The 12,970-nt window shown below is 38.1% G+C and overlaps 1 protein-coding gene across 2 annotated transcripts in view; it reads right to left on the minus strand.

Annotated features, from left to right (window-relative positions):
- LAS1L (LAS1 like, ribosome biogenesis factor) overlaps positions 1,347–12,970 on the minus strand; it is a 29,648-nt gene continuing 18,024 nt past the window's right edge. For both annotated transcript variants that reach the window (XM_021405725.1, XM_021405724.1), the window contains one exon: positions 1,347–3,097. In XM_021405725.1, the coding sequence (XP_021261400.1) occupies positions 3,084–3,097 (14 nt within the window). In that variant the 3' untranslated portion in view covers positions 1,347–3,083. The remainder of the gene's footprint in view (positions 3,098–12,970) is intronic.

A 12,970-nucleotide genomic window follows, 5' to 3' on the forward strand; every position in this document is an offset into this window, starting at 1 on the left:
TTAGGTCCCAATTCCCATCAGTCTTTCTATTAAATCAATTTTCTTTGTCTATTTCAACACCTTAATCATTTCACTTACTTTGCGGGGGGAGGAGACAACATCACAGTGATTTGACTCAAAATTACTTTAACTTTTTTGGGGAAACAACGTAGGGGAAGGAAAATGATATTAAAAAAATCATCTTTATCTGTATCTTAATTTGCTTGAATTTCTTACCATTACCATGTTTGCTCTCACAACAACCAGGAGGAACCGGGTACTCCAAAAGACAAACCGTGCAAAAACATTAAAATTCATGTACTACTCAAACTGCTTTTTCCCCAATCTCAGACCCTTTGTGGTTAGTCAGCACAGCCCTCAAATACACTTCTACTGAGAACAAGTATTAGATTCTACAGGATATTCTTTCCGTTCCAGTTTTCTCCCCAGAACTGTAACTCTTTTGTAGCACAGGAGGTCCATTGGAGAGTGACTGCCGTTATCATTCAGAAAACAAAATATTTAAGACTTAAACAGCCAGGAATAAGTTATCTTAACGATTCCACTGTTGCATTCTGTGAAAGTGATTGTCCCAAGGCCATAGCTTCCTCAGCGATTCCCATTTGCATCATTTATCCTTGCGACTTTCCATAAAGCTCCAAAATTTCATCTCCACTCCCTTCTACAGCTTCCACTTGGAGGTGGTATTTCAGACAGTAGAAACCTGTCTGGAAAGGTTAATTTACAGAGGGGAGAAGGCAGACTCAAACAGTCCTGCCCAGTGCAAAGAGAAAAATCAAGTACTTTAGCAATACATCAACACTGCCTTTCTTAGCTCCTCTCAGAACATGTTTCTAGTAATTAAACTAATTAGCACATTGAAATTTTACTGAGAGAGCCTTTTTCAAAGGAGGAAAAGAGTTGCATGCAGCATAGTATTTGTTAGCATCTCACTTCCCTTTTTGAACTGTTATGTTTGCATTAACAGACCTCAACAAGTACAAAATATCAGTAACTATTAACTTAAATGCTTTTTATGTCATTTGAACTGGCTGGCTTTAAATGTTAAGAATAGCTATGCATTTATTATACGCTATTCATCCTAACTTCGTCATGCAATTATCTAGGTTTTACTATTTGTTGCTTTTTAAAATTTGAAGCCATCACATTTATTTTCACCAGTCACTCACAACTTCATTTTTTTCCCCCCAGTTTCATACCTGCTCCCCTACTTTCCCACCAGTAACACCATTTAAAATTCATGTAATTACTACAGCTTCTCCTTAAGTCTTGATTTTTTTTTTTTATTTTTTAATTTTTTAAACCAGGTAGCAGTTTTGTGTTCTTCTATAAATCATTCACAGCACTGGATTTAGCTATTTTATTTGACTCTGTAGTTTGATCAAAGCCCAGGATTTTTATTCCATAATTCACTAAGGAGGGTGATGGCAGACACACAAGGCAGTGACTACAGTTGGCAAAGAAACCATACTAGGACATAATTTTAATAGAGTAAACTTTTACCGAAGGGGGAAAAAGGTCACATATAGCACAATATTTGCCAGCATAGCACTTTTCTTTCTGAACTGTTACACATGTACTGACAGACTTCAGAAGAGCCAACTACAGTAATTTAATACTCTACTGAATACAGTAATAAAAGATAAAAAAATCCCTTTGTATTCACTGAATATTTCCTAAGTAAGCTTACAGAACTATTGGGTTCCACAAGTAACTAAGAGCAAATTAACAAAAAACACTACAATGAGGGAAGGGCTTACATGAGAAATCCCCCACAACAGAAAGAAGTTTGGGTTTCTTTGCACTGTAAAGAACCAGTTCTTAAACAACATATCTTCCATCGTAAATAATTTTTCACTGTGTGGTAGAGACAGTAACTGGAATAAGATGGATAAAAAGTGAGAATAATAAAAAAAAAAAACACATTAAGGACACTGAGGTAAGCCTTTACTTGAAAGCCAGCCCAAGGCGTCCAAGGTAACATACTGATCTAAACTTGTAATTTAATCCTGGCCAACATACTGCTAAATCGGTATGTTCTTTTTAATATCTTTTTAATAGCATAAATAGCATTTAATGACTATATTAGCACATAATGAGAACAGTAACTATACAGAATTAAAAAGATGCCATTTCACAATGCTACACTGACGTTCTCCTATTTCCGCTTAGTTATTCCGTTTATTAGACTGACTCAGAGAAAAGCTCTGTCTTAACCCCTAGAAGATACAATCCAACAAATTATTACAGAGAAGTTTTGAAATTAACATGCTTGAACTCCTAAGGTAGTTGACAGGTAATTGTAGAAGCTGCTAAGTTACAAGAATGTTTAATACAGGTAAAGAAAACTGAACTTAGGAAAAGAAAAGGTCCAAGTGCTTGTTCTCATCTAAAATAGCAACCAAGTCCATTTCTGCATACTAGCTAGTCTAGCTAATCATGCTAGCTTTGCAGCGAAGACAACAGACTTGTCAAACTCAGTGAAACTGTGAATGGAAATAACATCAAAAAACTTACCTTCATTTGAAATCCTAGCTAGATGAAAATCGTAGCATGACCTCATGCTGGCTAAATAATCCAAACTCATAAATGACAATATTGGTGTCTCCGAAAGGGAAGGGCTCTCAGTAGTATGGCCAGTGAGAACCAGAGGACCTTTTCCAGAATATCCAAAATAGAAACAGCATCCAGAAAGAATGTTTGCCTTCCACTAGTGATATTTATTAACCATGACAAAAAATTACACAAAGGGATTCCAAAGTATTCTAACTGTATTTCACAAATATCAGCTAGAGCTAAAAGCTCTTGACAGTGGTCAAGCAGACAATAGCTACTACAAATAGAACTTACAACATGTTTCCAAAATTGTGATTTTATACGGTAAAAAGTAATAAATCCTCACGGAAAAAAAAAAGTCCTGGAGTGGCTACTTCCCTATCACCATTACAAGTTCCTCTATGTCACTTATCTTGTGCAATACTGAAAGCTGCAGAGTAATTTACTGTCTTAGAAAAGTTGAAGGCCACTTTTTATTTTATGGAAGTCATTCTGGGTCCATAATAATCCTCCTGTCACAGGAATATTCAATTCTGCAGAGCTGTGAGAAGAAGAGAAATAAACCAAATAAGCACTGAACTCACATCACCCAAGTAATTTTGAGAGCATGTTTAACTTACAAAATGTCACTTCTCATTTTTAGCTCTTAATGTTTACCTGCTGGAGCATCCTTAGTTTTCAAGCAGTTCATTCATGAGAAGGCACAGTCCAAAGTAACATAGGTACTGAAGCACAAACCAAAGGAAAGACTGCCACCTGCTAACTACTGTTATAGAAATAACGACACAACAATTTTCATCTGAACTGTCCTTTGCCAGGTAGGAATATCAGCAAGACAGGAGAAAGCATGCTAACACCGCAAGTAGTCAACATAAAAACTGCCTGTCATGAACTACAAATGTTATAATGCTTTTATGTTTCCTCACAGAAATTAGCCATTCCAATAGCTTAACAAAAAAGTCATGGAAACCAGAGCCCTTACAGAGTCTAGACGAAGTTATAGTTTGGTGTCACTCACAGCATGCTAAGTCATTTCCAGTTTTAAAAGGTGGCTCATTCTTAAACAGGCATGAAATCCCTTTTTTTTGCAGAAGCTACCAGTTAGGACCAAGTCACACAGATCTCCAATGACTCACTAACACCAGCACACAAAGGAACAATTATTATTCCACAGCATTCCCAGACACAAGGCATTCTTAAACACGAAACTCTAAGAGCCGCTGAAGAACAAAGTTAAGCCATTCCCTACCCAAAACTTTACAACGCATAGCAACTTAGACCATGACTTCAATGTTAAATGGCTCAGATAAAAGGTTTGCTTTATTATTTTTTGTTTATTTTATGAGAATGGGAAAGGTAAAAGCTAAAATTTAACAATAAAATGTTTTTTAAATGTTCTACCTCAAACCTGATGTCTGACATGGAAGAAGAAAAAAGGGAAAATTCGCTCATCCTCTCCATGTTTTTCATATACGCCCAAGGAGAGCTCACATCGCCCCAGCTACAACCTAGCCATCCTCCAGGATATGAATATATTCCCTTTCCACTCATCTTTTCCCTTCAGCACATAATACCCCTCTTTCATCTACCTGCTTACACATCCCATCTTTAGGACAAAAAAAATGCCAGCCATTATCCATGACCATTGAATGATTAATGCAATTTCTGAAACGTTAGTAAAAACCTCTCGATGCAACCTCTGAAGCCATTGCATGTCAGCAATTTCCACTCTCAGGAAACAAAGCCATTTCCGACAGCCACTTTGCCCCTAGTGTCAAGTAGAAACTGACACCTGGAGAAAAGAAAGGGCACAAGAGCTTACCACAAAAAAAAAAAAGATATATGTATGTATGTATGTATATCTGCATGAGAATGACAGCAGCTATTCAAAGGTTCAGAGGCTGCTGCAGTAACCCTAAGCACAAACTCTGAACACCAGAAAAAAACATGAAAGAACACAATCTTTTGCATCCAGGAAAGAAGAAACTGCAAGTTTTCCCAAAGTATTGAAGCATTGCAGGAGCTTATGTTTCAAGTTAAACCAAAGTCAAATCACAAAAATACATCATATTTCTGCAAGCAAGACTGAGCTTTTTGGAAAGTTTTATTTCTAAAGCAATTTAAAGCTATATAATGAATATCTCGATGCCTTTTCCAAATGATCAGTACCAGAATAACTGCAGTACAGCAGAGGCTACTGCTCAGAGATCCACAGAGACAGACAATTTCTCCTTCAAATGAAGCACTGCCAAGGGCCTTGTAAAAAAGTGAGCACAGGCATCACAGATGTCACGCCCAGTAGTAATGACCAGATGTTGTCTGGCTGTTGCAAACTATCCAGGAATCAGCCTGCTAATGCGATAGTTTTTCCTCCCTTGTGACTCCTACTCCTCATTACTCATGACTTCACCCATGTCATTCCTAGGACAGAGACTCGGGACAAACACTGACATGATTCTCTGCCTCTAAATGTACTGCATGAAAGTCACCAAGAACAAGCTCATCACAGCAGAGCAACTGCTTTTCAGGAGTGATGAAACTAGGCTATTGCCAAACAGGGCAACAGAACTTTATTTCTTGAGATTCAAGGGAGGAAGTGCTTTTTCCATAATCAGTGCTTGACAAAGTACTAGCCCATGCTTTGTCAAGTAGCACTTGATTTTTTTTTCAAATGGTATATCTGCAAAGACAGATGTAATAATGAAATACAGCCTCAAAATTCACTGGGTTTGGCTGGACTGAGATGGACTGAGAGTTATTCTGCTTTTTTTGAGATTCAAGCTATTCTGTTTTGGAAACAGCAAGCTTGTCTTGTTGCTGTAAAGTGATCAATCAACAAACTCTCTAAGACTCAAGATGGAGTGTCAGAAATTAAGCATTCTTTAATATCAGCGCTGGATGCATGGGGGATACTCTCCTCCTATCATGCACACCTTGCACAAAAAAAGTCTTCAGTTCATCTACACTAAGAGGCCTTCCCAGAGGTACATACATATTCCATACAAAGACTCCTGGAACCTTCCTTATCTATTCAAATACAAAGTCTGACAAAAATTCCCTTATCCGTTCAATACGAAGACACAAACTCTGCCCATTATCTAAACAAACTACAAGGGACTTAACAAGCTGCAGCTTGTATCAGTCTTTGAGAAAATCTGACAGCAAACCAGAGAAACTACACAAGTCTACCAGAGGCCAAACTGCAATAAAGAACAAGCAAAGAGGAGCAGGGTAAGAACAAATCATGACATATCTGACAACCTTGAGAAAAAACTTTGTGGATGCCTAGGCTGTTGCTTTAATCTCAAGGAAGGCACTTTCTTATATTTTCCGAAGCTCCAGAACAACAACAAAAGCAGAATTGAAATGCAAGAGTTGAGAAGGGCTTCTGACTCTCTCTCAATATTCGGTTCATCTTTAAAAGGGAAGGGACGTTGCTAGTGATATAACTTGTTTTGTTCAGCAGTAGGGATTAGTACATTAGTTTAAGAACCAACATATGGATTCCTTTTGCTAAACTAATAAGTGATAGTTTTGCTAAACTAGTAAGTCATAGTTCTAAAACTTTCCATTTCAGCTTTAGTGGGTGAACAGTACTGTTCTTCCCCAATAATTTTGCACTGGGGACATAACAGAATACTTTTATCTTCTGCCTCAATGATTTTTCCTCATGAGAAGTACTGGAGTCACAATAGAACACTTTTATCTTTTCCCTCTAAACATGCAAGGACGTTTTCCTTGGGTTCCACATACATTGTTTTTAAAATGTGGCTCACTAATAAGCAACGGAAATCTTCCAAACTGGGGAAAAGTGGATGGAAGTAGATTAAAGGCTTCAGTGATGAAGCTGATGGTGAAAAAAGGGGAAGAAGTAGGTGAGCACTTGACCACCCTAGACACCACTAAGCATGCCCAAAGGGACGTTAGCACTTATCTATGAGACCTTGAAACAGAATGAATATGTATGCTAATATACTGCATATGCATGTCTGAGCTATTCAAATGTAGAACCTGAACTCCGAGATGGTGTGCCTGCTTGACAAGTTGCCCGGTACCTATGGTGAGGAATAAAGAAATGTTGCTTTCTAACATCACACTGGAGTTAGAGAGTTTTATTCCCAGATTTCAGATGACACCAGCTGAAGTCTATTTTTGTAGATTCATAGGAATGATATAGTAAAAAGTACAAACCTCAAACAAGGGCAAGCAGAATTCAAGTAGATGTTGAGTAACATAGGTTAAACACATGATAAGATTACCAAGATGCTCTATTTCCATCAGTGGACCTGGTGAGTTAGGGCTGCAGAAGAAAGTTGTGCTTCTGCTACATGGTTTGTCCAAAGCCCTTTTTTTCAAATTCTCCAGGAAACCCCGAATGCACTTCATTACCTTGATTTGCTGCAAGTTTGTGGAGCCAAAGAGAAAGGTAAAGGTGGCCCTGACTTTCAGAAAGCATGCGTCCCGTTGTGTATGTTGCAGACATTTTTTCCCAGCATCTTACAGATATTTTCAAAGCACTAGATCTAGACAGTTGCAGTCTGATCAGCCAATATCAGAGACAGAATTCTCCTTTGACAGAGCATTTCTGCTTTTGATCCACTTGCTGAAATTGTCTGCTGGCAGGTGTAGGAAAAACCTCAGCCAAGGAAGGGAAAGGACAGCATGATACTTGATAAATCATGTGAACTCTACCACTTATTGAAAATAATGAACCCCACAACTTAAACGCTTCCATGCTTGCTCTCCAAGCAGACAGAACTAGATGATTCAGAAAACAGCACAAAACCAGTGAGAAACAATAAGATGTATGTACTAAAAAGTTGGGTTTTTTTCCTAATCCCATGCCCTTCATGGTTAATTTGTATGTCTCCAAATATACTACTGAAAAGCGGTACTAACAACATTCTGAAAGATGGCGTTAACTGTCCATACAAATGCCTCAAACTTCTTTTTGGACAAAAATGGTTGAACACAGAGGGCATTTCTCAGTTCATATGTTATTACTGAAACTGTTTTAGCAGTTCATTCCCGTTATCACTTTTCACTGAGAAAGCAGGAAGAGAAGCGAGCACAGATCTTCTCATAGAATCACTGAGGTCAAAAGGAACCTCTCAAGACTCTCTAATCCCTCTTGATTGGGTCATCTACAACAGACTGCCCCAGGACAACATCCAAGTGGGTTCTGAATATCTCCAAAGATGGAGATCCCAGAAGCTCTCTAGATAAATCATTTCAGTGTTAACTACCCTTAAAATTCAGAGTGATCCAGTTCAAACAATTTGCTGGCAGCTACACCTAGCATTCACTTCTTAAGGACAGGAAATGTCATCTTCATATGCTCTCTTCTGCTCTTAGAGGACTCTAATTCAAATTCATTCCAGGCTTTTCAAAGGACTTACCCTATTACTGTGCTGAGATTGAATTTCTAGGGAAAAAAAAACAGTATGCTAAACCAGGTCACTACATATCTCTAATGCCATTCTACTATTTGTACTGTTTTTAAAGGAAATCTTTAAATGAACAAATCGAGGCTTCTCCTTCTTCCACTGGGGAGTTCTACTGTAAAGTTGTTGTTCTACTGCGAAGTTCAGTGAATAACTACCATTAGTGATCTTGTTTCAGCTGAGAGTCAGCCCATGCTTATGAGCAGCTTAAATTGTGCTCAGCACTGCATCAAAGTACATTTATTCACACTGATTACTGTCATCCAATTGCTTGGTCTTAAGGGAAGGGAAAAATCACATGCAGTAACATTTAAGATATTGCTTATTACAGAACAGGATTAATTACATGCCCTTAGCTAAATGTTCCTTCTTAAATTTCAGCAATGAAGTTCTTTTCCTCTACAGCCATTTCATCACCAAATTTGTTTCATATTTAAATACAAAGAAAAAGCATCTAGTAATCTATGCAGAAGACTATTTTCAATACAATATAAAAAGAGCCCACAGCAAGAAGAAAACGGTATGATTTTTACTATTTTAAGTGTCCAGGTTAATACTTTCAGAGCATATTTTTGATTTGCTTGTCTTAGCTGCTACCAGTAGAACTCTTGGGTTAGCAAGATAATTCCTTATATATTTGTTTTATAAGTTGCTTTATGTTTCTCTACAGTAAGAGTTCAAAAAGAACAAGTAATTTTATGCTACATGGGCCAGGCAACATACTTTGCGCAAGTCTGCAGTGCAGCAATTAGTGGGGGCTCATTCTGCTTCTGTAACATAATCACAAAGCACTGCACTGCAGCACAAATCAGCTCTCACATCATTTCTTCAGGAAGTCTGCTGCATTCTGCATGTAACTTTCCCTCTCCCTATTTTACTCATTATGGGATGCATGGAGAACAGAATACCATACGTAAAAAGTGAACAACACCCTCACTTTCTATTGCAAGATGTTTAGTGGTGGCTCAGGCTTGTTTTTTTGTTTGTTTGTTTTTTTAAAGTAAGGTTTATAAAACAGCTTGTGTAATCAGTTTCACCAGTGGCTAGTTCCATGGCAACATCAGCAAAAGCCTCTTAGCAAAGCATCACCACAGTAATTCCATCCTTGTTAGCTGGACAGGAAGGTCTCATGCTCTCCAGGGCAATCCACTACTTTGCGTTATAAAATGAAATGGTGTGACCTCCTAATCATAAAAATATATGCAATCAAACTACACCAATGACTCTGTCACAAATTCCTTGAAGTCACCACCTGTTTCTCCATATATGCACCAAATAATTAAGCATTATCTATAAGATAAGGACCAAGAAACTGGAAAAAAAAAACATCGCAACAAAACAGGACGTGTCCTTCCAGCTGTCCATTTTTAGATCCCAAAAGGAGTGCTTTGGCACACGTGAACAAGAATTTGCCTCTTCCAGGAACAGAAGAGTTACGTGCCTTGGAAGCATTTCTGTTCTGGCTACTGGAAGAGTATTCTCCAAGTCAAGGTAAAGGCCAAGGCCAAGCTGAAATTCATATACTTCATCTAAGCACAAGAACCTCTTGGAAACCATCAAAAGGCTAACAGTTCTTTCTCTCCTATAGCAACATTCTTTGCTCTTAAGTGTACAGACCTATATTTGTTCTATACAACATGCTGCTTCCTTTCATCTCCCAGGAAGCAAGGAGCCCTTGCAATTTGTTGCAAGCAATGGAATTGTAAGTCCTAGAAAGTAAAACCTAGGGAATATTACCAAAAATATGGATACGCAATGACTCACCTTCTCTGAAAAATCATTAAACAGTAGATTTCAAGAACAGCTTACAAATTAACCATTTTCTTTATTTCTAAGTATAAGAATCTGTTTCAGTATCTAATTATCAGTTTGAATATTTTTATCATTTTTAAGCTAGAGCAACTCCACAACTATACTTTTTTTTTTTTTAAGCCTGCATGCTGTAGGTTGTTTATAACGAAGTGAAAATCTGACCTTCCAATCTTTTTTATAGTGCGTAGCCAGGAAAACATCCCTGACAAATTAGTTATGAGAAAGAGGTGTTTTAAAATAACAGTTATGCATATTTCCTAGATTACTAACATTCAGGAAGAAGGGAGACTGAATGCACCCCTATGAGATCTTACAGAGTGCCTCTTGCTGTTAGGTTCACATATTTAATTGCACATCAGTTCCGGTATGTAAAAGTGTTTGCACTACCTAAGATGAAAGATTTAAATTGCCTATCTCCAACTGTAGACAAAAGCATGTAAGTATGCATTCAAGCACAGAAGAACACTCTTCCTCCTATTACCCTCCCACAAACCAGGAATTTGTGAATCAGAAACTTGCTGAGCTAAACTGTTTAGATACATTTGTTGACAGATGAGTGTGTGTCCTGTCTGCTGTGGGTTTTTTTTTTTTTTGGTCCTTTAACAAAGCAAGAATCTCAAGGCATATTTACAAACATTAAAACTCCCAGCACCGTGGGTCCAGGTTTCATGTTAACAACACAGCAATGCTTTGTTCCTGAGCACAGTAAGCAAAACAAGTTTTGGAAATCCAGAATGATATTCCTCACTTTGCACATTTAATGGATATACAAAATCCAACAAGTTTTATCCCTCAAAGTCTCTTTTTTCTTATTACCACTGAATGCCCTCCCAATTCAAATTATTAAATCATATTTATTCTAAAGTCACAAAAATCTCGTGCTTCATCAGGGACTGACTGAAAATTTAATGAAGTCACTATTTAATCATAACACTCAGCTACTGCTTGTGAGTACTGTAAAACTGCCAGCACTTCAACTGCTTCACGTGATTCACTACAACAACTGAGCAACACTAAAGCAGCTCCAAGTGTAAAAGTCTAATAAGAAGGAGAAAGGAACCTAGCATTGGAGCTTCAGCAGGTTCCAGTGCACTCCAGCTCATCGTTCTCACTTCATACTTCTGCTTTCCAGTGGTTAGGAACTGACAATAGCAAGGATTTACTTCACATTCAATGCAACGTTGAAAATACTCAAATATTAGTAATTCTAGTGTTTTTTTTTTTAATTAACAAACTGAGCAACACATGCTATTTACTTTACTTTAGTACAGCCTTTAGTACATTCATGTTATATCTCATTAACACCTACATTAGTGATATGATATAAAGATTACACACACAAGAATTCCTTTCCTTGTAGAGCAGAAACTGAAATCATTAGGTAATTTTTTATTTCTATTAACTCTAGAATCATAGAATTATAAAATCACCAAGGTTGGAAAAGACCTCTAGGATCATCCAGTCCAACCATCCACCTGTCACCAATATTTCTCAGTAAGCCATGTCCCTCAGTACAACATCTAAATGTTTCTTGAACACCTCCAGGGACACTGACTCCACCACTTCCCTGGGCACCATGTTCCAGCGCCTGACCACTCTTTCAGAGAAGGAGTATTTCTTAACATCCATCCTAAATCTCCTCTGGTGCAGCATGAGGCCATTCCCTCTCATCCTGTCACTAGTTATATGGGAGAAGAGGCCAACCCCCACCACGCTACAACCTCCCTTCAGGGAGCTGTAGAGAGCTATAAAGTCTCCCCTGAGCCTCCTCTTCTCCAGAGTAAACAATCCCACCTCCCTCAGCTGCTCCTCATAAGGCCAGTGCACCAGAACCCTCACCAGCTTCACTGTCCTATCCGCTATAGTGTATGTGATTAAACTGATTTGACCACTAACAGTATCCAAGATCCTATGACTTCTAAGAGTGAAATAATTACCCTATTAAAACATCTTCAGTGAAATTGTTTAACTGGACGTGCATCACTTAGTAACACAGATGATCTAACTAAAGCCTTACAGAATACTACCATTATTTCCATGACAACCTGTGTTTCTTTAGCGAGGAGAGATCTGCAAGTCAGATTACTAGCTGTAGCTCTGATAAGGTCACTGGGCAATGCTAACATACTGTGGCTGAGGATCTGAGTCTCATTAATAGAAACTGAGTTTTCAAGTCTGCTGAGGCTGTGTTAATTTCCAAACCACTAAGCAGTAATATCTCTAATCCAGGCAATGGTTTCTTCTAGAAAGAAGGAGCAGTGAAAATGATAACATACGCTGGCTTCATCAAAAGCTAAGATGGAAATCACAGTTTTGATTGCCACTGATTCCATTGTATTTAACTTTCAGCTAGTGCCAAAGTCTCCAGGACTGCAAAACAGAATGACACTTCCAGAAGATGATATTTAAAGCAGGAATTATAACCAGCAACTCTCAGATTTGATAACATAAAAAGATGGAGGAGCTAAATGGAGAGGTATGTGCGGGGTATATTCTTTCAGATTGAAAGGATGACTGACAGAGTTTCATGAAGTAACTTCCTATGATACTGTTGAGTTGTCACAGTTAAGGTTGGTCTCCTTGTGTCCTAGCACAAACAAATCAAGCCCGCTGTCAGGCCTATGCCATACAACCAAACAGAAGAGTTTCTTACTCCAGTGGAGGAGAGTAAGGAAAGTTTCTATCATTGTGGATTAACCATAGGATGGTTATAAAATATTTTTATAAAATATTACTTTACAATAAAATAATAAAAGCCTTACAAGCATAGGACAGCGTACTTCAGTATTCACTTCAAGCACACAGAAGAGAGACAGGTTTGTAATCACTGATGCCAAATGACAAGCACGTTCACCACACAAAGTATAAACAGCCAATTCTTTCTTTGGGTTATGAAAGTAATTTGCTGCCAATCACTTCCAGTGGGTACTTTTCTCTCATCTTCAGGCTTTCCCACTAGTGCATCTCAAAGTTCTTCAGCAGACCACAGCATATTTTAGAATGACTCTCCCTTCCTATAAAAGTCCAGCTAGTCTAAGAAGACTCAGACTGGGGGAGGCTACATGACTTCTTCACGATCACTAAAAATGCATGGAGGCTTCTAGTCTGGGATGCTTTAATCACAAGGCTACAGTTCCTCCTATTCAAGTTATTCATCC

This window comes from Numida meleagris, chromosome 8, assembly GCF_002078875.1.
Source record: "Numida meleagris isolate 19003 breed g44 Domestic line chromosome 8, NumMel1.0, whole genome shotgun sequence".
NCBI classification, from domain to species: Eukaryota; Metazoa; Chordata; class Aves; order Galliformes; family Numididae; genus Numida; species Numida meleagris.